Source organism: Notolepis coatsorum, assembly GCF_963971535.1.
Source record: "Notolepis coatsorum genome assembly, chromosome: 3".
NCBI lineage: Eukaryota > Metazoa > Chordata > Actinopteri > Aulopiformes > Paralepididae > Notolepis > Notolepis coatsorum.
Genome location: NC_140167.1, coordinates 155,618,948 through 155,646,462, shown reverse-complemented (window position 1 = coordinate 155,646,462; position 27,515 = coordinate 155,618,948). Strand labels below are relative to the sequence as shown.

The window sequence follows — 27,515 nt, the reverse complement described above, 5'->3', positions numbered from 1 at the left end:
CTCTTAACTCTGAATATACCTGTACACCCCTCTGTATTACTGTTGAATGATGTTTTTGAGTGTGCAGTACCTATACAGCTAAAGAGATTGGGTCTCATTCTCGAACGAAGTTACGACAAAATATTTCGTCTTAGCCAGATTTCGGCCTATTTAAGACATATTAGGGCTGGTAGTGGGAGTCTTCAAATTTTCCTGAGATCTTATTTGAGAGCAGATCTAAGAGTGCTGAGGAGCACACTTAAATATGCTCTCAGCCCACGATCAAATCTCATGATTGATTGACTAATATTTAAAATGTTATTATAACTTGACAGACTGTGTTCTCATAGTGATTCCTTCACGTCAACGCTACAGGTCTCCTTGGAATTAATTACTTAATCATAATTAAAATAAATATGACAATATTTGTACGATAAGAAATTACGAATTTGATGTCGGAAAAATAAATAATATGGATTCATCTGATCACAGGGCAGCTGGATTAACCATATCTGAACCAGCTATTTTGGACAAATAATTACTCATATTCAAACACAATTATGCAATTATTGTGAAATGATTGAAAATAATAATAATTTAATGCCTTCTGTGGAATTTGTATTTCTTATTTGTTACACATCTGTTTTAATGATTAATTATATACATTTGAAAGAATGCAGGTCAACATGCAATGTATCCCATTGATTGGTATACAATGGGACAGACCTTTGTTTGATTGATTGATTGAAAACTTTATTAACAGATTGCAGAATGGGTACAGTACAGTACAGCTCAATTACATAAGGGGATGCAGACCAGAGAAATAATTTCATCTTGTTTACATCAGGGTCCCCCATTTTCAATTCATCATAACATATATGACACACATGACACAGATAGACAGTACTGCTACATCTATACATTTATGACATACCAGATTTGCAAATACAGTACTGTTTGTGATACAAAAAGAGTCCAGAAAAGAGAGTACATTTGACGTAGAAACTGTTGGAGGAGGTTGGGTAGGGATGGGTGGGGGATAGACTTACACTGTACAAGCAAAACTGTACATTGGAATATTGACAAAACCATACTTGGTCATTTACTGTACATTGGAGGGGGTTGATATAGCTATAAACCTGCATTCCTTCGAATATATCATTAATCAATTAAACTTATATTGAAATACACTATATTGAAATAGATGTAGCAGTACTGTCTATCTGTATGTCATATATGTTACGATGAATTGAAAATGGGGGACCCTGATGTATACAAGACGAAAGTCTTTCTCTGGTCTGCATCCCCTTAACAATTGTATGTATTGAGCTGTACTGTACTGTACCCATTCTGCAATCTGTTAATAAAGTTTTCAATCAATCAATCAAAACTATATAGGCCAACACTGAAATGACAGTGGATAAATAAATAAGAACTAAAGCTAATCGGTGGAAATAGACTGCATTAATATTCCATAACAAGTCTTGTGTGCGCCTACGAATGAACAGTAGCCTATAGGCTTATGGAATAATAAACCATACTGCGTTCATTCATTACGCCCGCCGTAGGCTATATATATTATGTCATTCATTCATTCATATACAGTACTGCGCGCGCGCGCGTGTGTGTGTCTGTGTGTGCGCGCGCGCTGCGGCAGGTGTGTACCGCGAGCTGTATATGATGCCAATACATTAATCTAATCTAGTTTTGATGGGCGCAAGTGTGATTACGAAACCTAGCCGCATTTCTCGGAGACGCTCTCTGATTGGCACTGACTGACGCTAGGTTTCGTAATCACGCGGCTCGCAAAGCACTTCCGCCATTCCATTTCACACAGCTGCGTCACCAGTTGCCTTATAAGGAACTATGGAGGCGGTGTTTTGTATGCAAATGAGCTGAACGGGAACACGCTTTGGAGTTTACGACAGAATGCCATTCTCCAAGCAGATATCAGATCATATCATTTCTGCGACCGTTTCAGCCACTTAAGACATATCCGTTCAGGACTCAGAGTGAACTTGTCATAGATTATGTCTCAGTGGTTCCAAGATAAGTCTTCCAGAATATATCTTTGGAAAATTTTCGGGAATGAGACCCATTGGTTTTATCTGGTATCACAGCGGCTAAAAAGCTGATAGCATCACGATGGTTTCAACCGGAAAAAATTTGCCGGAAGGTCTGGATTCTTACATACCTCGATGTGATTTATCTAGAAATATCTACAGCAAGAATTTTGGGTCTCAGTGAATCCAAAATTACAATGTGGTTAGAAGTGGTGGAGAGAATAAAAGCTAGCATATAATTGTAGTGTCTGGTTAGGAGCGAATGATAATGGATGGATTATCCAAGGGGGGGCCCGGGGGGGGGGGCCCGGGGGGGGGGAGCGAGCGAGAGCATATGTGTGTAGGGTATTAGATAGCAGGTATTAGGTGTATATCTTGTATAAGACATTTATTTAAATGGTGATTTCATTGGATGTGCACTGTTAATGAATGCTTGTATATCTAATTTTATATTGTCATGTTTGTTTGTGTTTGTTTAAAAAATTATAAAAAAAATAAAATACAATAAAATCCCATTTTGTATGTATACGTGCATATGTATGTGCGTGTATGTGTAGACATGTATATATGTGCGCGTGCGTGTGTGTGTGTGCGTGTGTGTGTGTGTGTGTGTGTGCATGTGTATGTATATTTGTATGTGTATTGGTATGTGGAACTTCGGACCCCAGGAAGACTAACTGGTGCCATTGGCATCAGCTAATGGGGATCCTTTTTAATAAACAATAAAAAACCCAATGGCGGTTCAGCATGAAACCTCCCACAGTAGCCTACACAGCGGTTTGCTTCAAATAAATCATGCTTGATCATAATGGCTAATGTTTGCCCTCGTCCCGGAGCTCTTCTTAAAAGCAACACTGATATCTCATGTCATCGGTCTGTCCGGCCTGTCCATGTCCATATGTCCTCGTGGCTCTGGCGCCTTGATTTATTACCCTGCAGCGCAACCGATACGATCTGTTTGAAATAGGACTCTTATGTGTTACAATAAGCGCTGAGCATACAAAGTTTCCATGTATGTTATCGCCGGGGTTCAGATAGGATTAAGGTTGGGACACACACACACACACACACTGCTCTCCCTGTATCTCGCTCGCCCCTTCTCGCTCTCTTTTTTCTCACCAGTCATATATTGTTTCTCAGCTTGTTATTGTCGTCGACACTGATCGGATGTGAGTGTTCGCCGGGTTGACAGCGTGATTGACAGGTGTCGTGTCTGGTCTCTCTAGGTACCTGGAGGCCGTCTCCTTGGTCTTCCCGATCATGCTAATGATGGCCTGGGTGCTGTTCGTGGCCGACTTTGTCAAGAAGCTGGTCCACGAGAGGGAGCTGAGGCTGCACGAGGTATGGTTGTGTCTGTCGGTGAAGCAAATATATTGACATACATGTAGGTGTGAGTAGGTTCAAGAATGTCACAGGGCTGATTCAGTCAGTGATAATTGAACCCTTGCACTGAAAAATCATATAAGTCTGTTTTGGCATGTGTTGGACAGCCCATTTATTTGCAGTTGTAAAATCAATACAAATCACTTGGAGTGTGAATGTGATATATCACCAGAAAGTAGTCAACCTCTACTGTCTTTAACTATGAATGAACACAACACTTTTTCTCAGTCGCTTTGGTGCATTTCTCACATCACTATTTACATTTGCACAACAGTTAGTGCATTTCTCAAAACAATTAGTACAAACTGCAAAATCTAGTTGATAACCTGCAAAAGCGTGTCACTTGCTCAAAATGGATAGTTCCTTCTTCAAAAGCAAGTATTCATGTCAATGAAAGTGTCAGTGTCATCAAAATGAAAAGTCCTGACATTGTTTATGAACAAGATAGTCAAATGGCTTTGTCATGTTTTCATTATGACAGATCACTCTGTAAGTGTTTTCCAATGCAAAAAAGTCAGATCTTGGTGACACTACCTGAAAATGCTCAAGACAGCACTATACACTATTTGCACAGCCATTTGAAATCTACAGTTACACATTACTGTACACACTGTACACATGTAATATTCCCTCCTTGTTGGTCTGGGACATCAATGGTTGCTCTCTGTCCAATGTGATTTCTTCCACGCCTTCTACCTTTTGCCAGATTGAAACCCGCCTCATCAACGTATATGAATGTGTGCAGCGGTTCCCTGGTACACGCTTTATCCCAGAAGAGAGAGAGAGAGAAAAACTATAAACTTTTCCTGTGTAACATAATGCATTTTGGACAACATATTGTACAGTATGAACTGTCATGTAAGTGTACTGCATGGCACTACACAAAGTAACCAGTTTACAGCACTGAACATTAGAGTATGCATAGAACACAGAAATGTTTTTTTTTTTTTTTACTTTGACCAGTCAGCTGGTTCTTTTAGCGTTTATCGCTTTTTCTGGTCAAGCATGACCGACAGAAACAGGTTGAATAGGATATAGATCGGGGGGAGTCGAACTCGTGTACCCCAGATCCGTGACGCGCACGGTTGTCCCCGACGCCGCAATAGCGCCGAGATATGCGGTGAGCTACTGGAGCTCCCCACAGAAATGTTTTACTTGTGCTGGATCTCCTTCACTCTGTCGCTGTTCCGGTCAAATGGCACATTGTACTCCCAAAGATATTGTCATCCTCTATAACAGCGCTTTGTATCTCTGTCAACCTTATGGCATTGTTTGCAATCACAAATGGCCTCCTCTTGTTGCGGAGTAAAAAGGGGCCCTCTTCCACCTCTGCGAGGTTGTCTTGCAATCCTATGTGGTGCAGAGTAAAATTACAGTAATGTACAGCAAACATGAGATATACTGCTTTACAGTAACCCATATTACTGTAGTGTACAATAACAGTGCTTCCCACTTGTAAAATAATGCAGTACAGTACCATACTGTAAATATGGCAAATATTTACTGTACACTACAATACAGTAAATCTGTGCTGCAGTAAAGCTGTCTAAATGTAAAAAGTGACAAGTTCTTGTCCCACTGCAAGCTTCATGTATGACACAATGGCAGTAGTGCAGTGCAGATTGTTTAGTGCTGAATTACTGTCCAGTATACACACCTGCTCTCCCGACAAAATGTTTGAATACAGTAATTTAATTTACAGTGGTTCTCTCAACATTTGGCTGCACCCTTTGACCAGCCTCAGCCATTGTGAGGCCGTGATTGATAGATTTTGACAACTAGTTCAACATTTTTGTATGTAATGACTCAATCAATGAAATGAGGACTATTAGTTTAATAGGGAATGACTATTCAGCAGTCATAAGTATAGTTCATTTTGACTGACATGACATAAGCAAATGATAATGTTATAAAACAGCAGAGAATTGTATGAAAGCAATTGATGCATGTCCAAAAGCATTTGCAATTTGTTCGGAGGAATGAGAAACTGCTACTATGATGTGCACAAATGACAAAATGTTGTGGAGGTTGAACAGTTATGAGAACTTTAATTCTGATCAGAGAAATGCACCAAAGCAATTGAGAAAAACTGTAACACAACACTCTTAACTTACCATCTTTAGATAATTAAGTATTCAACCTCTACTGTCTTTAACTATGAATGAACACAACACTCTTAACTTACCATATTTAGATAATTAAGTATTCAACCTCTACTGTCTATGAATGAACACAACACTCTTAACTTACCATCTTTAGATAATTAAGTATTCAACCTCTACTGTCTTTAACTATGAATGAACACAACACTCTAACTTACCATCTTTAGATAATAAAGTTGGAAAACATTGTTCCTCTGAAAACATCAAACAGAGTTATATCGTTCTTCGTTTCAGGCAGTCAAGTTGAACTGAATATGTTAAAACAGGCGATCACCACCACCACAACACGTGTAGATCCATTGCGTCACTCAACCATTTGCACTGAATAAACCGAACATGTCTTCCAGGTCTCAATGCTGATAATTTAGTCTTTGCCTTTAGCGTTGAGAGCCAAAGGACGGTTGGATACACACAACACATGTACGCTCAAGGGCCACTCCCACTTTTAGACCAGATTGTGAAGGCAGCTGTCTCCCCTGTCACCCTTGAAATGGGGGACCCTGATGTAAACAAGACAAACGTCTTTCTCTGGTCTGCATCCCCTTAACAATTGTGTGTATTGAGCCGTACTGTATTGTACCCATTCTGCAATCTGTTAAATAAAGTTTTCATTCATTCATTCATTCATTCATTCATTCATTCATTCATTCATTCATTCATTCATTCATTCATTCACCCTCCACAGTACATGAAGATGATGGGCGTCAACCCGCTCAGCCACTTCTGCGCCTGGTTCCTGGAGTGTGCCGCTTACCTGGTGATCACCATCGTCATCCTCACCATGGTGCTGAAGTTCGGCCTTGTCCTGCCCAACAGCGACGGCTTCCTGCTCTTCCTCTACTTCTGTGACTATGGCCTGAGCATCGTGGCCATCAGTTTCCTGGTCAGCAGCTTCTTCGACAAGACCTATATCGCCGGCCTCAGCGGCAGCCTGATCTACGTGCTCTGCTTCTTCCCCTTCATCGTGGTGATCGCCCTGGAGTCCTCGCTCACCTTCGCCCAGAAGTCCGCCCTGGTGAGTCCTCAGCTCCCCATGACATGCTTTGCTGATACTTTGCTGACGGATATACAGACAGACAGACAGACAGACAGACAGACAGACAGACAGACAGACAGACAGACAGACAGACAGACAGACAGACAGACAGACAGACAGACAGACAGACAGACAGACAGACAGACAGACAGACAGATACTGTGGGAAGATAGATAGATAGATAGATAGATAGATAGATAGATAGATAGATAGATAGATAGATAGATAGATAGATAGATAGATAGATAGATAGATAGATAGATAGATAGATAGATAGATAGATAGATAGATAGATGGATGGATGGATGGATGGACAGATGGTCAGACAGACAACATACAGCAATGTCCTACTATGATCAAGGAAAGCACCATTGATTTCACTGTGTGTGTGTGTGTGTGTGTGTGTGTGTGTGTGTGTGTGTGTGTGTGTGTGTGTGTGTGTGTGTGTGTGTGTGTGTGTGTGTGTGTGTGTGTGTGTGTAGAGCTGCCGCGGTATTGATATTTTCCTTACCGCACGAATTTGCGAAATATTTCCTACCGCCGCGGTAATTACCGCACAGTGCGCACAAAAAAAAAAAAAGTTTGAATGCATTTTAATTTTTTTTGGTAGTCTACTCTTATAGCCTGCCTCTAGTCTAATGGCGCTTTTCCACTGCATAGTACCTACTCGACTCGACCCGCTTTAGGCACCTGGTACTTTGTTCCTTTTCCACTGCAGCCAGGTACTACTACTCCGTTTGTCTCCGTGTGGGGAATGGGGATGCAGGCGGGGCCGCCGCCGCTCGCTTGTGTACACTGAAAGCTCCGTGGGCATAGATGTCCGAGGGCTTGCAGCAAGCCAGAGTTTAACACAGTTTCAATCAATCAATCAATAACAACATTAACCAGACTCTCGTTGCGTCTATTCTGCCAACGCTAACGTTACCTCTCATTGTGTATTCTACCAAGCAAACCCGGGTTTAACGTTACCTCTCTCGTGTATATCGGCTGACTGTAGTAATAACAACAACAAACTTAACACATCAGCGATCTTGTTGTGACACTAAACTCTCCGCTCGGTGGTAAATTGGGTTGATGTCGGTTTTGTTTCATCAATAAATAAGGCAGAATACACAGTGAATCCATTTTTTTTAGTTTATTGCACTTGGTTCTGTCGCAAACAAATCCTGAATGAAATGCATCCTTAGCGAGGCAGTAAAGATGGCGGCGCGGCGTTCTGTTTTCGTTCAGAGGCTACAAAGTGTGACGCGTCGAGTAGGGGGTATCTGCAGAGCCGCAGAGCCAGGCTGGACCAATAGGGTCGCTTGGAACCGAGTAGGGTATATCTGCAGAGCCGCAAGCCGCAAGCCAACTTTATTATTATGATAAAAAACAGCGGTGACGCGGTATTCAGCCTAACTCTGCGGTGAGCGTGATGCAACAGCGATACCGCGGTAATGCGGTTATCGCGGCAGCTCTGTGTGTGTGTGTGTGTGTGTGTGTGTGTGTGTGTGTGTGTGTGTGTGTGTGTGTGTGTGTGTGTGTGTGTGTGTGTGTGTGTGTGTGTGTGTGTGTGTGTGTGTGTGTGTGTGTGTGTGTGTGTGTGTGTGTGTGTGTGTGTGTGTGTGTGTGTGTGTGTGTGTGTGTGTGTGTGTGTGACAAGATAATATGTAGGAAGGCAATTTCCAGTTGCATTGTTGAGAATGGGAAATAATATAATCTCCCCCGAGGCTGATACTGAGGCTGAGGGGAAGGGATGGAATTATCCCTGCATACCTGTATGTGATAAGCGGGGGGGGGTTGCCCCTTTTCCACTCCTCCTCCACCATCCAATTAGGCAGGTATGATTTGAAAGATTTATTTTCTATTATGAATTCAATTTGTCTGGGGAAATAGTCAAAGTGGCTGATAAACGTAGTGTAATCAATCAAGTTAATTAAAAGTTAATTCGCCGCCCCAAGTACAGTAGTGGTGTGTATGCAGGGAGGGAGACATAACGTGGCCTCTCTCTTCCCGTCACAATGATCCCCAAACAGACAGAGTCCTAACTCCCACACGGAGCTAAGATTAGGTAGTCTCATGCTTGTATTAATATCAGCAGTCTCATGGCAGGTCGGGGGGGGGGGGGGGGGGTTGTGTGGCACATAAACAGACCTACTGGCCTGTCTGTGAACATTCAATATTTCATTAAAGGGAGGGGATTTAGCACCTAAGACCTCCCCTGTTGAGCCTTGGACTTCACGTACGCTTCAAACAGAACAGCTTCCACACGTGTCTGGATGACACTACACAATTTGGAGACAATGGGTCTCATTCCCGAATATTTTCCAAAGAGTTCTCTTGGAAGACTTATCTTGGAACGACTGAGACAGAATCTACGACAAGTTCACTGTGAGTCCGGCAACGCGCGGGGAAGATGTCTGAGTTGAGATGCCGCGATGAGGAATGGCACCAGTCTGACGCGCGTCCCTGTCCGAAGCTCCTTATAAGGCAGCCAATAGGGAAGTGTGCAGATGAAATTGCAAAAAGTCAAGTTAGAGCGGCTGGGTGGTGCAGCGGACATTGCGCTCGTCACCAACGCAAGAGACACCGGGTTCGAATCCGGCTGTCGGCGTTGCCTCCGGCTTGGGCCGGCCGTCATACTAACTCAATTGGCAGAGTTAGCGGGTGGGAAGTCGAAGGGTGGTAGTCTGGTAGTTGTGAACAGCGACTCCTACAGGTCGGTTGGGGCGCCTGCACAGCAAAGTCAGGAAAATGGCCGGGGCAGTGTGAGCTTCCTACACGTTACTCCTCGCCAAATGAGAGTCCACACTGGCAGGTGAAAAGATGTGACAGGCTGCCTCCACATGTATCGGAGGGGACATGTGATGCAAGGCTTCTATCCTCCCTACAACCGGCCAGTGGGGGGCATATGTGAGCAACGATCAGGACAGGGGAGGGAGAATTGGCACGGTAAATTGGGATGGGGAGAAAAATCACAGAAAAAAAAATGGTGGGCGATATGCGGAAGCGCTTTGCGAGCGATCAAAATGAGATTAGATTAATGTATTGTCATCATATATAGTACAGCTCGTGGTGCACCTGCCGCAGCGGCCGCACACACACACGCACAAACACACGTGTGCAGTACTGTATAGCCTACGCGTGTAATGAATGAACGCAGTATAGGCTTATATTATTCCAATGACTTGTTTCATTAGGAGAGCAGCAAAGACACTGCGCTGCCCGCCCCGTAGACTACTACAGTCCAAGTTCAAGTTTCAAGTTTCTTTATTAGTTGTCATACAGAAATACAGAATACTTTGCATGAAATGCTTCTTTCTGTTTTGCTCCTGAGAGTGTGCTAGATAATAACAAGATAGTATAAAATAAGTATAATATAAGTATAAAATAGAAAGTCAAGTACGTAAACAAGTGTAAACAACACAAATGTTCAATATACCTATATACAGTATGTACAGTATATACAGTGCAGGTACAGTACAGTGTAGAAATGGTGAGGTATAGCTTAGCTTGTGGTGCCACCTTGTGGTGGTGAGGTGCAATGAGGTGCAATAAGGAATGAGATTGATGTGCAAATTTCCTTACCAATAAATATAAATATAAAGTGTGTTAGTGTCTAAAGTGGTAAAGTGGGTGCTACAGTGTGTTGTTTATTTAAAGTGAGTGTGTGCGTGTGGATGTGTGTGCTGTGGGTGTATTGATGATTTGTTATTGTTATAGTCCACCATGCAGTCCGCTCATACACCCGACTCTGGCGGCCTTAATATGTGTACAGTACTGTACTTACTGTACGTAGGGCAGAGCATATATATATAGTATATACTAAATCCTAATGAAACAAGTAACTAGAATAATATAAGCATACTGTTCATTCATTAGACACGTAGGCCATACTGGCGCACACAAGACTTATGGAATATTAATGCAGTCTATTCCTACACGATTAGCTTTAGTTCTTATTTATTTATGTATCCACTGTCATTTGCAGTGTTGGTGTACTAGGCTACATAGTGTACCGTAATTCCTCTAATAGTGACCCGGGCTTGTATTTGCTTAAACTGTAGCGGGTACCAGGCTTTTATTAGGAGGAGGCATGTATAAGAGAGAGGCCTATATTTCTAATGATCATAATGAATAAATCAACATTTTGTGTCAGTTAACCTTTATTTATTTTACCCAGGGTAGGTTCTCTGAGCACGGATGCTCTTTTTCAGGAACGCCCTGCTTCACATTCACACAGTTCCATTCACACCTGGGAGCTGCCCAGTACAACCACAGTCTGCCACCGTTCATTTATTGAAACCAAGAACTGTATGAAATAGTAAACAGTGCAATTACAGGTGGTCACTGGTCATTTCAACGTTTTCAAAGTGAAATCAAGTAACTTTACCTTAGCAGCTCAGTATGCAGCTCTGTATATTAGTAACCCGGCTTGTATTAGGAGGTCGGCTTATAATTGCTTAGCTCAAGAGCGCACCCCGCCATTAATAGAGACCCGGTTTGTAATTGAATACCGGTCACTATTAGAGGAATTACGGTATTTCAATATCTGTTTTATTGATTAATGATACATTTAAAGGAATGCAAGTTATAGCTATATCAAACAAATGTCTGTCCCATTGTACCAATCATGTTGGCTATAACCTGCATTCTTTCAAATGTATAATTAATCAATAAAACAGATATGTAACAAATAAGAAATACAAATTCCACAGAAGGCATTCAATAATTATTATTTTCAATAATTTCACAATAATTGCATAATTGTGTTTGAATATCTGAGTAATTATACATTTGTCCAAAATAGCTGGTTCAGATAAGGTTAATCCAGCTGCCCTGTGATCAGATTAATCCATATTATTTATTTTTCCGACATCCGCGTAATTTCTTATCGTACAAATATTGTCATATTTATTTTAATTATGATTAAAGGGGAACTATTTTACTATTTCTTTCACTGTTTGGGCACTTTTACACAATTCCTGTGAGTTTATGGAACACCTCTGTAATTTAAAAAATGTTTTAATTCATTGTTTTGTATTTCTAATCAAGTCCTCAAAAACAGCATTTTTCTACCTCAAGATCTTAAGCCGTTTTGAGCTGACTGTGTGGAGTGGGTACGAGTCTCAGCACCCGCACGAGTTATCATGCAGCTGAGTCTCTCTGACATCACAAATCAGCACATTTTCAGATGACTCAGTTCAGTGAGGGTGAATATTGTGAGCGGAGAATTGGAAGAATGTGCCAATATGAGAATTAGAGACATAGATCATATTAATATAAGTCCACATAGCTAGGAAACAATGCTAAACACTGAAAAAGGCCATTTATAAGATAGTTCCCCTTTAAGTCATTAATTCCAAGGAAGCCTGTAGCGTTGGCATGAAGGAATCACTATGAGAACACAGTCTGTCAAGTTAATACAATTTTCAATTAGTCAATCAATCATAAGTGTGCTCCTCAGCACTCTTAAATCTGCTCTCAGCCATGCTCAAATCTGATCTCAGGAAAATGTGGGGAATCGCGCTACCAGCCCTAATACCTGTATGTCTTAAATGGGCAGAAATCTGCCTACGAGGAAATTTTTGGTCGTAAATCCGTTCGGGAATGAGACCCAATGACCTCTACTTCACTCTTTCTCTGTTTTTCTGAATGCCGGTTCCTCTTCACAAGAGTGCTGAATAAAGAACCCTATAGGACACGACTCCAATAGGGAGTAGTGTAGCCCGACCATGGATTTGACAAATTCACCTTTGACATGTTAACACACTGGAGTAATTCCCTTGTAAAGTGTTACCAACTAACGCTATATATTTATTTGATTTATAAAAAAATGTCCAGGGGGCAATGGCCACTGAAACAACATCGTTTTTTTACACTCATTTTTCAACATTGAAATTTGTACAACAATTTGAATGTAATTTTTTCCCCTTTCATTTCATTTTTTTTTATGAAGAATGAGAATGTTCATAAAACTCCTCGTTTGGAATATAGAGTGTTCTTTGGTTATTTTCCTTTGTCCCAAGTTTTTTTTATTTTTTATTTTTTTTTGTTGGGAAGAAGAGGAATGAGAAAGTAAAAATACAATTAAATAATAAAACACATAGAATGCAATAAGATAAGATAAGATATTCCTTTATTAATCCCCTTGGGGAAATTCCAGTGACACACACATACAGCTCATCGTCTCATTAATAACAACATATCACAATCATTAAATTTTTACAGTAACAACGGCACAACATAAATTCACACAGACATGTACATTTGTTGACACATGTCATCTACAGAATGCCTGCGATAGTCGGCTGCAACAACAACAAAGTGTCTGAAACAAAGTGTTGTCGCGCCAGGTGGCGGGAGGGAGGGCGGAAAAGATTGTCCAGAGGGAGGGGGCATTGACTGGGGGATAGGACTTTGGTGATGAAACAGTCTTAGGCCCCCCCCTCCAGCATGCGTACTAGTCGGCTGCCGTCACCATCACGTGGGAGTGGCGCCGGGCGTACACGCGGGAGGGGGGATTGGGTAGGGATTGGGGGTGGGGGAAGCCGCTCGCCACTCTTATCTCCCAGAGGGCCTTCGACTCCACAGCTCTCTGGTTCGACCTTGGTCCAGGAATTTGTTTTGGCTGACTGGCTGGCACATTTATCCCAGCCACGTCACTTTAAATTTGATTTGAATAGAGTGAAATATAACTCTATTGATTTGAGTGGAGTGAGTTTTAACAACTCCGTCCAAATGACTGAATGCATTATTAGTCCAAGTGTCCAAGTGTCTTAATCAGTTCATTTTGGTAGGTCCTGTGCGCGGTAAACAGATCCAAAATCTTCTTATTGCAGTCCGAAAGCTTCGATAATCCAAAAATGACCACGTCTTCAAGTTGTTAGCCCGATTATGATGTCCCAATAGGCAGAGAGGGTTAGCCTTATTCTGCTTCTTGAAGAAAATATGCAATCCACTGATTAGATCCATTTAGAGTTGATTTGAGTATAGTCCGGCCACCGGCACGAAGCAGAGCATAGCAGTGTCGGGCTCCATGGAGCAGTAGAGGCGGCGGTAGGAACGGCCTTGAGGAGCCTGGGGAGAGGAGAGAAATGCGACTGTCTCTGGGAAGGGCTGGGAAGGAAAACTAAATACAATTTAATAAAATTAAATAAATGAAGCCAAATAAAATAAAGTGGGCATGCTAGCGTCTGTACTGAGGGGAGATTCTCTCCTGTTTCACATTGGTAAGTATATAGTTCTTAGGTTTTCGTGTACAAAAGTACATTTCTCCTCCTATTCTTTTATCCTTTCAACTAAAGTCTGACCTTTCATGTTTGACATATTCTGTCCATTTCGTCCAAATCTGGTAGAATTTTTCCAGTTGGATTCTAATTGAAAATGACATATTTTCCATTATGTATATATCATGAATTTCATCTATCCAATCTTCTATTGTGGGTGTCTCTGGTTTTAACCATCTTCTCGTGATAGCTTTCTTGCTTGCTATCAAAAGCATCTTGATCAATTTATTATCATTGAAATCCCATTTTTCGAAGGAGATGTTTCCTAGGTATAAGGTGTCAAAATTAAAGGGGATGTCAGTCTAAAAAATGGCTTCTAGGAACTAACGCTATATTTACATTCAAAATGTTATCAAGGAAGACATTGTAAAATCTTTCTGTACACCGCAAGCTGTGTATGTTCAGGCTTTGGAAAGACGAAAACAGGATTAAGAAGAGTGTCAAGTCAACTCTTCCACGCAGCAGATCTGTCAACTGAGTGAGGAATGCTATATTGAGCAATACCTTGGAAATATTCAGCTCCAAAGATGAGAGAAGCCACAGAAAATCAGTGAAGGGAAGAACAACTTTGTTGTTGACGTTCCTTTTGTCGAGCGTCACGACTGACTGGTGCCTCTCCTCTTTCTCGCAGAGTCTGTTCGCCCCCACCTGTTTCTGCTACGCCAGTCAATACATGGCTCGCTACGAGTCCCAAGGAGAAGGTACGCACACGCCGAGACACCACCATCTAGCAAGCAGCATTTCTCTGCCCACCTAGACATACCACCATCTAGCAAGCAGCACCTCTAATGCCAACCTAGACACACCACCATCTAGCAAGCAGCACCTCTAATGCCAACCTAGACATACCACCATCTAGCAAGCAGCATCTCTCTGCCCACCTAGACACACCACCATCTAGCAAGCAGCCTCTCTCTGCCTACCTAGACACACCACCATCTAGCAAGCAGGATCTTTCTGCCCACCTAGACACACCACCATCTAGCAAGCAGCATTTCTCTGCCCACCTAGACATACCACCATCTAGCAATCAGCATCTCTAATGCCAACCTAGACACACCACCATCTAGCAAGCACCACCTATAATTCCAACCTAGACATACCACCATCTAGCAAGCAGCCTCTCTCTGCCAACCTAGACACACCACCATCTAGGAAGCAGCACTTCTCTGCCCACCAGGAGACAAATCTGACTAAATCCTTTTGTTCCCTGTCCACCTTTAGGGATTCAGTGGAGCAACGCATACATCTCTCCCATGGCTGGAGACACGGCCTCGTTCGCTTGGCTCTGCTGGCTGATGCTCATCGATTCCATCCTCTACTTCATCATCGGGGCCTACATCCGCCTGGTGTTCCCAGGTAACACGGTGTCAACAAACACACTAGTAGAGAAGTGTCAGGGCTGTTGAGGATAAGAAGAACTTGAAGATAAAGATATTCAGAGGATTCAATATAAAACAATAGTCGTTTTTTTCTTTTTGGAAACTATTTGTGTTATATCGGTACTTTACATCCATGTTATTGCAGCACTTGTCCATTGTTCAAAAGAAGAATCAAGATAAACATTAAAGAGCAATCAAAATAGAGACAACGCTATTCAATAGATTCCATATGAAGCAATAGACTGTTTCACTGGAGTTATGTTGCTAGGGAACAGTTTGGACCCACATGTATTTCCTGTCAACTATTTACAAACATTGCAGCAGGAAATAAACATGGGTCCTTTTATGAGGTTATTGTTTATTGTCACTTTGAAACCGTCTATAGTAGTTTTAGGGGTTTTATGAACACATTGGTCCTCATTCTCGAACGGACATACGTAAAAGTGACCATGGAATTCCTTTGTAACTCAATTTACGTACTTATTCTGCATTCTCGAACGGCTTCGTATTGTAAATTCGTTGTAGGATTTATGTAGGATTTACGAACTCGAAAACGCCAGATCGGTGTGCGCCCTGTTTTCAACAGCTTTCTCTGGGACAAGTCATTGGGGATTGCCGATACTACAGACATCTGTGGAATTAAATAATTATAATGATAATAAATATGACAATTATTTGTATCATTAACAATTACATCTTGCATTTATAGTCCTGATTCAATGAGGCATCGTGAGCATTACACACACACATTGCAAATTAAATAAATAAGAACTCAAACGATCGCCGTGGATATAGCTACTATATAGTGGAATATTCTGTACTAATATGCCATATACTGTCTTCTTCTCTATGATATTATTTATTGTTGGTTTATAGTCCTATTGCTAGAACTAAATAAATATGTGGAGAAACGGCTTAGTGAGGCAGCCTCAGCGCACGAGCACACACACACACACACACACACACACACACACACACACACACACACACACACACACACACACACACACACACACACACACATACTGTATACGTGCGAAATTAATCGTTCCAGCAAAGTAGGCTTCTATTATTCTAATGACTTGTTTTATTAGGTATTATAGTAGTACGTCCTACTGTAGAACATGACATCTCATTTAGTAATATCAATACTGAACGACTGTGCGATTGGCTCTTGACAAGTGACAAGAGGACCTGCATTCTACAATGGCAACTAAGCAAGCAACTGTTGTTGTTATACTTTACATACATGTTATTGGCAACCATACTGTATACTTTCATTCACTGCATTAGATCCCACCCAACCCCAGGATGAAAGTGATATTCAAGAAGATATTCAAGAACATAAAACCAGATTTCCAGATTGTCTATTCACATATTGACAGATACAAATCTATATTACTTCTACAGCTACTGCTAGTAAAAAAAAAATATATATATATATATATACAGTATGTACATTATCTGCATAACATGTGTATTCAGTAATCACATATTAACATAATGTTAAAAGGAAACCTTGATATTAATATTCACAAGTACATTTGCTTTGCTCTCACTGAAACAAATCATTACTACTTGCTACAAGGTCGTGATCTACATTGTGGTTTGCAGTAGGCTACCAACGAATGGAAGCAGGAACAGTCAAATGTCCTCAAAAGTTGTCTTTTTTGTACTCTGAAAGAACATCATTTGTCTGTTGCATGGTTGACTTGCAGCCGGGAGTGGTGCAGCCAACTCAAGCACGCAGCCAAACACAGTACAGTAGCTTAGTCGCCGTCCAATTGACAAGATTTTGGTTTGAACCGATCATTTACGATGCCAAGAGAGAAAGAAATCGGGTCATGGTTGAAATGGAATCCTTTCCTTTTCCCCCTCGCCAGGAAAATATGGTATTCCGGTGCCGTGGTACTTCCCGCTCATGCCATCCTTCTGGACCGATCTGTGCTGCTGCTGCAGGAAAGAGCCAAGTGGCAGCAGAGGCCTCCTGTTCACCAACATCATGCAGAAGAATCAGCCCGTCTTCCACACTGACACGGATAAAGGAAAAGGTACAGGAGGGGTTCCGACGGAGGATGAAACGGCCTCGCTGCCTCCCCTGTAGTCCCGTGTTTGAGCCGCGAAACACAAGTTATTCCCTCCCGTGTCATTTACTCGTTTCTGACAATGTTTTGACAGCTTTCTCGCAACCACTTTCGTGTTTGTTGCTACTGTCTAATTGACCCTTGATTGTTTATATGTATTGTATATCTGTCTGACTGGATTATATGATCGGAGGGACTCACTGACTGTCGGCCTGCCTCTGTCTGTCTATATACAGTAACTGACTGTGTGTCTGACTGATGTCAGTCTGTTTGTTTTTCTAACTCTCTAACTTTCTAAAGTCTCTCTACCTGACAGTTTGTCTGTCTGTCTGTCTCACTGTCACTTGTTTGAGTCTGACTGATCTTTGGTTGTCAACTGATTGTCTGTCTGTCTGTCTGTCTGTCTGTCTGTCTGTCTGTCTGTCTGTCTGTCTGTCTGTCTGTCTGTCTGTCTGTCTGTCTGTCTGTCTGTCTGTCTGTCTGTCTGTCTGTCTGTCTCTCTCTCTCTCTCTCTCTCTCTCTCTCTCTCTCTCTCTCTCACTCTCTCACTCTCTCACTCTCTCTCTCAGGTGGGAACACCTTCTCCTCCCAGGAGGACGAGGAGTTCTCCGGGCTGCCAGTGGGCGTGGCCCTGCATGGTCTCACCAAGACATACGGCGAGCGAGCAGCCATCCAGAATCTCAACGTGACCTTCTACGAGGGCCATGTCACCTCACTACTGGGCCACAATGGAGCCGGCAAGACCACCACCATGTAGGGCACAACGCTTCTATTGCTAGCAGTAGTTGTAGTACTGTAATATTGAATTGATGGATCGATAAATAGATAATATGCAAAATGGCATTTGCTTGCACACAGTATTCATAGGTCACATTCATATCCTGGTAGAGGTCTTGTCAAATATCAACCAGAACATTTATGGCCACATTTGGTATGGTATGGTTGGGTTTGCATCTCCATTGTGTTTATTATAATCTCTCTTGTAAACTTGCTAGGGAACCTCTCAAAATTCACACCAATAACTGTGGTACAAAGTGGCTGATAAACGTAGTGTAATCAATCAAGTTAATTAAAAGTTAATTCGCCGCCCGGATAACAAGTACAGTAGTGGTGTGTATGTATGCAGGGAGGGGGACATAATGTGGCCTCTCTCTTCCCGTCACAATGATCCCCAAACGTCCTTACTCCCACAGCCAGCATGGGCCATGTTGTGAAAGGTGTCGGTCTCAGCTGGGGTTCAGCCAGGTTTGGCCACGTTCTAAAGATAAGACAGAGACGCTCACTGTGCAAGACAGGCCACAGTGTGGCTAAGCCCTGGCTAGTGGGGACAAGGCAATAGTCTTACACAAAGTGGCATGCTTGTGAGTCGCCACTAGGGGCAGTGTAGCTAACCATGAGCGAGTGAAATAGTGACTGAGTCAGTGACATTGCAACTCTACAAGATGCTTTGCTTTGAAAGCAAATCTATGAACAGTTACAGACATGAGCCCTTTTAACCAACACTGAGGCACTGTGTCCAGGTCCCTTCTGACCGGGCTGTTCGCTCCGTCCTCTGGCTCCATCGAGGTGTACGGCAGAGAAATGCAGGCCAACATAAACGACATCCGGAAAGACCTGGGGGTGTGCATGCAGTACGACGTCCACTTTGACCACATGACCACCAAGGAACACCTGCTGCTCTACGGCCAGATCAAGGCTCCCCACTGGTCACGCAGGGAACTGCATGAGCATGTCCGCAAGTGAGTGTCCAATATTTCATTTCAAGCCTTTATTTAAACTCGAGACAACTGAGGTTTCCCTCATTTTCAGTCACATCGAGTGCACATACAGGGTTAAGCAAAAAAATTATAATAAAATCACACAGAATATAAATTCATAACAATAAGACAAGTAAGGATAACATCAATTAAACCATGTACAACACGTTGGAGATCAAGGTTTTAAACTCTGCAACAGAGGGGAAAATCTCAAGCTTTAAGGACTGTTGGATCGAGGACCAACCAACCTTCTCATAAAGGACACGGTGATGAGTGTCGTATCTATCGTTAGTGATGAATCTGAGGGCAGAGTGATAGACAGAGTCCAATGATTTAAGGGTTGAGGCCGCAGCGTGCCTATAAATTACATCACCATAGTCTTTCATAACATGTGATGAAAGGATAAAATAGTGGTAATATTCCCCCCCCTCCCCAGGACCTTGAAGGAGACTGGCATGTACGACCACAGGCACAAGCGAGTCGGCACCCTGTCGGGGGGCATGAAGAGGAAGCTGTCCATCTCCATCGCCTTCATCGGGGGCTCTCGCCTGGTGGTGCTGGACGAGCCGACCACGGGAGTGGACCCCTGCTCCAGGAGAAGCATCTGGGACATCGTCATCCAGCACAAGAGAGGCGAGTCCCACTAGGGCTGCTGCAATCAGCGTATCATTGAGTTTCAAGTTTCAAGTTCAAGTTTCTTTAATAGTTGTCATACAGAAGTACAGAATACTTTCATACAAAATGCTTCTTACTGTTACGCTCCAGAGACTGTGCTAGACAAGATAGTATCAAATAACATAGTATAGCATGTAAATTAGAAGTAGAAAATGAGGTCACAGTGTTCAGTATAGACATATGTACAATGTTCGATGCAGAATAGACGTAACTGAGTTACCATAATATACAATACTATGCAGTGTACTAATGTACAATACTATATAGTGCAAAGCAGAAATGGGATGAGGTACAATTTAGGTACAATTTACAGTAAGGTGTACGAGTTGTAGTGCAATCCTTCATCAATAAATATAAAGTGTGGGGAGTGGGTGATACAGTGTGTTTGTTTAAAGTGAGTGTGTGCTATGAAGTGTGTGGAGTGGGTGCTACAGTGTGTTTGTTTAAAGTGAGTGTGTGCGTGTGGATGTGTGTGCTATGTGCGTTTGATGGTTGTTGTTGTGTAGTGTTCATTGTTCGTTGAGCAGCCTGATGGCCTGGGGATAGAAGCTTCTTCTGAGTCTTTCTGTGCTCGCCTTGAGACTCCGGTATCGCTTGCCTGACCGCAGCAGTTCAAAGAGGCAGTTGTTCGGGTGACTGGAGTCTTTAATGATTCTCTTAGCCTTGCCCCTGCACCGCTTGTTGTAAATGTTCTGGAGGGTGGGGAGCCCCCCTCCAATTGTGCGTTCGGCTGAACGTGTCACTCTTTGTAGTCTGCTTCGGTCTTGTGCAGTGCTATTCCCAAACCAGGAGGTGATGTTGCCAGTCAGGATGCTCTCTATTGTACATGAGTAGAAGTTCTTAAGGATCTTCTGACTGACTTGGAACTTCCTTAGGCGCCTGAGGAAGTAGAGGCGTTGTCGTGCCTTCTTCACAACACTGTCAATGTGTGTGGTCCATGTCAAGTCCTCGGATATGTAGGCTCCGAGGTACTTAAAGCTGTTGACTCTCTCAACCGGTGCCCCGTCGATGCTGAGGGGGCTGTAGTCCTTGACCCCCGACCTCCTGAAGTCCACAATCATCTCCTTTGTTTTGCTGACGTTCAGGGAGAGGCTGTTTTCCTGGCACCATCCCGCCAGGACCTTGACCTCTTCCAGGTAGGCCCTCTCGTCGTTGGCAGAGATCAGGCCCACCACCACTGTGTCGTCAGCAAATTTGATGATTGTGTTGCTACTCCGCTGAGCCACACAGTCGTGTGTGTACAGGGAGTAGAGGAGGGGACTCAGAACACAGCCCTGGGGGGCCCCTATGTTGAGGGTGATGGATGAGGAGGTGCAGTTGCCTGCTCTCACCACCTGGGGTCTGCCCGTCAGGAAGTCCAAGACCCACTGGCAGAGGACATTGAGTGACTGCAATTATAGGAGCCCACTGCAATCAAACTCTTATGTGTGCGATAATTGTCTCGTTGTCCATCCTTCCGTATTAACTTAATACGAGCAACGACTATGGCCTCATGCATGGGCACTTCAACAAAAAAATCACGCAGATTTATTTTGGACATAATCTCACACACATCCAAAAACTCTAAACAGATTTGCACACATTCATTTAGTTTGACAGGTATTGAGAGTAAATTAGTTTGAATATGGCCACCAGTGATGTCATCGGGGGACATTGGATCCTTGTGTTAATTACAGCTCCATGGAATGATATCGATGAAAGAATATCAATACCTTGTCCTATAGGGACTACTTTCTTATCATTTAATTGAGCTGTAGTTAACACAACACAAGGATTCAATGTCCACAATTACATCACTGTGTGCAAAACTGAGAGTTTTTGGATACAAGTGACCCTTTAAGTCCTCCCACCCCACTCCCCACAGTAGGAGAACGTATGTGTGCAATTTGTTCCCTGAGCGTGTTAGGACCTGAGAGTGTTAGGACCTGAGAGTGTTAAGACCTGAGAGTGTAAGACATGAGAGTGTTAAGACCTGAGAGTGTTAAGACATGAGAGTGTTAGGACCTGAGAGTGTTAAGACCTGAGAGTGTTAAGACATGAGAGTGTTAAGACCTGAGAGTGTTAAGACATAAGACATGAGAGTGTTAAGACCGGAGAGTGTTAAGACATGAGAGTGTTAAGACATGAGAGTGTTAAGACATAAGTGTTAGGACCTGAGAGTGTTAAGACCTGAGAGTGTTAAGGGTACGTGGTTCAACTGGCTGCAAATGTGGATTTTGTTATACAATGTTAGTTTAAAGATAATCATTGTTCTCACTCAAGCCCAGGTGTGGCATCATGGGATATGGATTGAGCTCTGGATATTCGGCAAGGTGTACCAATTATATGATTTCCCAGCACGTAATTAAATAACATTTAAGATAAGATCAAATAAGATCTTCCCTTTTTTTTATCCCTTTGGGGAAATGTAGGCGTCATAGCAGCATGGGGGTTGGGGGAGGGGAGGTACAGGTATGGTCAGGGTAATAGAAAGACAATAAATATAGGCAATACAAATGTATTCTGAATATAAACTATGAATAAAAGTAAACAGTATACAGATTAGGGTCTGTATACCCTATTGGTTATAATATACCTTAGTCCATGCAGAGTCAGACATTTCTAATAGTTCTCAAGTTCTGCAGTTCTGCTGCTGTTAGTTCTCCTGCTGCTGGCAGCAGATTTCATAAAATTAAATAACAAGTCCACTAATAACTTAATTAAATAACAGGTCCACTCTAGGCAAAGGCCATTTCCCATTTCCCATAATATGGGACATTTAAGATTGCTAATCACTTAAAAAGAATCCACAGTGAGCTCAACCTTCATAGCAGCAGTAATTTTGTCAATTTAGACAAGTTACACTTTGCAAATGCAAATGGTGACATCTCATTTTGGAAATAAACATATCACATTTGAACACCTGCATGCGCACACACTCACGCACGCACGCCACGACATTCAAATATCAGTGTCCTTCTAATAGGATAATAACATAAAATTATAAAAACAAATCAACATATTGCTTTGCACTCAAGAAGTTGCCTCTCTTTCTTATTTCCCTGAGAGAGAGAGAGAGAGAGAGAGAGAGAGAGAGAGAGAGAGAGAGAGAGAGAGAGAGAGAGAGAGAGAGAGAAGCAGAATAATTCTGAGCCCCAGGACTGAGTCTGTAGGGCTTTCCCCCTCATTGCGGCTCTGACTTTCCAATTCAGCATGTAATTAAAGTGAAATGGACAGGTCTTTATTCTCCCTCTCTCCAGGTAACTGCTCACACTGTAGCTGTGGAACAGTGTTGGTAGAAAAGCCCCCACAGCGGCTGCAGAGTCAGAGTTGTGGCTGTGGAAAATCGAGCCATTTAATTGACTGTGTCTCAGAAGAGGGTTTAGGTGCTGAGGGAATCAAGTTGCAAAATGAAACTTTCTGCGTATCTCCCTGCATCTCTCTCTCTCTCTCTCTCTCTCTCTCTCTCTCTCTCTCTCTCTCTCTCTCTCTCTCTCTCTCTCTCTCTCAGTTGTTTCCTCTTTTGTGGGTGTGCGAATGGCATCCATTTTCTTTGCACATTTCTGTGTGGTGTCGTCTTAGTACGTCTTTCTGGTCTTTGTAAGTTATGTGTTTTTGTTTGGGTGCGATCATGTGCATGCATAATATTATATTTCTTTTCATAATATGTTTGTGCACGTTCATACACTCAATGATGTTCATTGGCAGAGTCCTTGCAGAGCATAACCTTGCTTTCCGGGGACACAAATCCATCCAACATTAACCAAATAATGGAGATTCTCAAGGTCTAGTGAAGCTGTGTGTGCAGTTTGTGGCGAGCTTCCCGCCTGATGCCTACATGATGTTTTCATTCACCTCCTATTGCAATTTTGGATGAAGTCGAATATAATACGTATATCTCCTGAAACATCATAACTTGCTGTTTCATTTTCTATAACACATGTCTCTGTAGCATTCGATCTTAGGGCTAAAAAAGGGTAAACATCAAATCTCTGTCTCTCTCTCTGTCTATGTCTCTCTCTCTCTCTCTCTCTCTCTCTCTTTGTCTCTCTGTCTCTCTCTGTCTCTCTCTCTCTCTCTCTCTCTCTCTCTCTCTCTCTCTCTCTCTCTCTCTCTCTCTATCTCTCTCTCTCTCTGTCTGTCCACACTTGCTTATGTACCGTATGCATGTTGTGTGTGTGTTTGTGTGTGTATGTGTGTGTGTGTGTGTGTGTGTCTTCGCTGCTGTACATACTGTGTGTGTGTGTGTGTGTGTGTGTGTGTGTGTGTGTGTGTGTGTGTGTGTGTGTGTGTGTGTGTGTGTGTGTGTGTGTGTGTGTGTGTGTGTGTGTGTGTGTGTGTGTGTGTGTACACAATACATGTGCCTATATCTCCTGTGTCCTGTGTTCAGACCGAACCATCATCATGTCCACCCACCACCTGGACGAGGCCGAGGTCCTCAGCGACCGCATCGCTCTGCTGGAGAGGGGGGGTCTGAAGTGCTGCGGCTCACCCTTCCACCTCAAAGACAAACTGGGCCAGGGCTACAACCTCACCCTCACCAAGAAGGTAAGGCACGGGCCGCAGTCAGCTCAAAGGTGGGTCGCTGAGAGGTTAATTATGCAGCGTGATCAAATCATCTTGGTTGTTACAAAATGTATTGTTAAAACATGGTGAATCGAATACAATTGAGGTGAGGAGTTCGGTAGAGGACTTGACATTCTCTGGCCAGGAGATTTCACCCCCCCCCAAGCACCCCCCTATCTCTGTGGGGTCACCTTATAAACTATCTGGGATGAAAAGGGGGCGGGGAAGGGATGACCAGGTGGGGGGTGAAGGAATGAGATTTCAGGGGGAATGGCGGTGTTAACAAAAGGCCATGAAAGGAAGTTTCCACACACGTCCAGGAATAGGTTTAACGGTGCAGCCACCCAAGTCGGGGATTCAAAGTAGGCAAGATTTCAGTTTGAGATGCAGTTTCAAGTTTCACATTTATTTTGTATTTATTTATCTTGTATCCCTTTGTACAGTACAGAGGAGTTTCCTGGCTTCTCGGCCTGGCAGCAGTATCAACACAAGTAGTACAAAGAAGCAATAAAACCAGACGTCAACATGGTGGCCTGCATAAATTTCAAAGCTGTTAACAAACTTTAGTTGTAACATGTATACTCCGAAGTTAGATTTTCAGTGTGCACATTACGTGTGGTAATCCAATTCAAATAACGGTTTTACATCCCTGCTCGGAGGCACATAGCCACTCCATCAACCTGATTACGCCTTTACCCAAAGGTTCTGTTGCCTGAGAGCGGTTTTCATCAAAGTGTCTATCTGTCTGCAAATGAGCTCTAGCATTTCTGCAGGGCCCCACCCATTGAAGCCGGTGTGTCGAGGGAGGACAAAATGCCAATCTTCCGAGTTGCGAGAATAGCAAAGACACAATCTCCCTTTTATGTTGAAAATAACTGTCTCATCAAAGTGTTTTTTTACTGTCTGCCAACCAAAATAAATTGTCATAGGCGCTGCCTTTCTCTTTCATTGTGAGAGACATGTTTGGTGTAGTCTTTCTTTAGAGAACAAAGATAGATAAATAAATAATACATTTAAAAAAAAATACCCCCACATGTATTTCATTAGTATTGTTATGTTGCGGCAGTTATTAGTCCCCGTCACGAAGACACATACAATGTTATAAGCCTGCTGTAAGAGCTTGTAAAGGTTCATTTACTATCAGGAACATTATAGTCCCTTTTAGCTGTATACTTTAAAATGCAGGGATTCAAATTCTATCTAGAAATTAATCATAACTAATAATGTTCATTTGCCATTTCAGCGACAATATCCAGTTACCTTTTTATAAAAAAAAAAAAAGTTTGAAGATCTTTCCTGGAAGCCTGCGTCATTCACATCTCACACATGTGTTTCCATTGGTCAGACTTTGTGCCTTGGTCATCTTGCACTGCAATGGCCAACATTCCAATGTGGACCTGTGCTCACAGTTGTAAATGGGATTACTTCGTAATCTATCAGGAATTGGTCCAAACATGTTTTGTGTGGTGACGTGTTTGGCATAGTATTCGATTTTCAGGGACACGGTTTTTGCTCCAGGCTGCGTTCACCTAGCAGTGAAATGTTGCCTACTTTATCTTTATGGGCAAAATCTGTAATCCAGATAGAGACCAAAGGGTAGCCCCGTCACAACAGACCCTTTAAGTTAAGCTTTACCGAAGCAAAACACAATGTTGTCTTGTCCCCCTCTCTCTCATCGCTCAGCTCCAGAGCCCCGACTCAGAGGTGAAGTTAGACTCTGCTGAGCTGAAGGTCTTCATCCAGGCTCATGTGCCCGAGGCCCGGCTGAAGGAGGGCCAGGTGGGGGACCAAGTCTACTCCCTGCCCCGCTACAGCTCCACCAATGCCTCCTCCTATCGCTCCCTCCTCACCGCCCTGGACGCCAACCTGGACTCTCTGCAGCTGGACTGCTACGGTATCTCTGACACCACCCTAGAAGAGGTATGTCACACGCATGAATGTGAATGTGATGGTATATAGCACCTTTCTAGTACTAGGACATAAAGTACTGTACAGTGTAGATGGTAACTTGCTTCCTCCACCACCAATATGTAGCATCCAACTTACAGTAGGGTAAATCATGGGCCACAGTAGCTGTATTGACAAGCTTTGTATGCATTACATATGCAAAGCTCTGTAACGAACCGCCACAGATTCTGAGGGTTAAGTCAAAACTTGTCCAAACTAATTATTGCAAGTTTGCATTTTGTTTTCGAAGGGATAAACAGAAAGCTCAAAGAGTCTCGACAAAAGTATAATCAATCAGGAAACACAAGTATAAAATTACCCTTTCTTTCGGGAGTGTCCTTCACCCTCAGAATCCGCGGCGGTTTGTTATAGAGCTTTGTGTAATGCATACAAATCTCAATAGAGCTAGGGCCACAGCTGCCATACACTGGAGCCAGGCACCACCACACACACATAACGGATGCAAGGCTCAGGAGATGAGGATTGATATCAGCCAATTAAGGAGAGGGATGATTAAGTTGCCTTGAGACCTGATTGGGAATTTGTCCAGAAGTTCAAGTTTCAAGTTTCTTTAATAGTTGTCATACAGAAGTACAGAATACTTTTATACAAAATGCTTCTTACTGTTACGCTCCAGAGACTGTGCAAGACAAGATAAGTATGAAATAAAATAAAATTAGAAGTAAAAAAAATGAGGTCACAGTGTTCAGTATAGACATATGTACAATGTTCGATGCAGAATAGACGTAACTGAGTTACCATATAATATACAATACTATGCAGTGTACTAATATACAATACTATATAGTGCAAGGCAGACATGGGATGGGGTGCAATTTAGGTACAATTTACAGTAGGTGTACGAGTTGTAGTGCAAATCCTTTATCAATAAATATAAAGTGTGTTTGTGTGATCTAAAGTGTGGAGAGTGGGTGCTGCAGTGTGTTGTTTGTTTAAGTGAGTGTGTGCGTGTGGGTGTGTGTGCTGTGTGCATTTGATGGTTGTTGCATAGTGTTTATTGTTCGTTTAGCAGCCTGATGGCCTGGGGATAGAAGCTTCTTCTGAGTCTTTCTGTGCTCGCCTTAAGACTCCGGTATCGCTTGCCTGACCGCAGCAGTTCAAAGAGGCAGTTGTTCGGGTGGCTCGAGTCCTTAATAATTCTCTTAGCCTTCCCCCTGCACCGCTTGTTGTAAATGTTCTGGAGGGTGGGAAGCCCCCCTCCAATTGTGCGTTC

At 42.7% G+C, this 27,515-nt stretch overlaps 1 protein-coding gene across 1 annotated transcript in view; it reads left to right on the top strand.

Moving 5' to 3' along the window:
- Positions 1 to 27,515, top strand: part of abca12 (ATP-binding cassette, sub-family A (ABC1), member 12) — a gene marked incomplete at its 5' end in the record, with an annotated part of 176,822 nt that overhangs the window by 53,749 nt on the left and 95,558 nt on the right. Inside the window, 10 exons of the mRNA XM_084311411.1 lie at positions 3,269 to 3,383; positions 6,273 to 6,602; positions 14,523 to 14,592; positions 15,116 to 15,250; positions 17,157 to 17,324; positions 17,927 to 18,110; positions 18,878 to 19,096; positions 19,551 to 19,747; positions 24,159 to 24,316; positions 26,018 to 26,254. Coding sequence (XP_084167537.1) covers positions 3,269 to 3,383; positions 6,273 to 6,602; positions 14,523 to 14,592; positions 15,116 to 15,250; positions 17,157 to 17,324; positions 17,927 to 18,110; positions 18,878 to 19,096; positions 19,551 to 19,747; positions 24,159 to 24,316; positions 26,018 to 26,254 — 1,813 coding nt within the window. The remainder of the gene's footprint in view (positions 1 to 3,268; positions 3,384 to 6,272; positions 6,603 to 14,522; positions 14,593 to 15,115; positions 15,251 to 17,156; positions 17,325 to 17,926; positions 18,111 to 18,877; positions 19,097 to 19,550; positions 19,748 to 24,158; positions 24,317 to 26,017; positions 26,255 to 27,515) is intronic.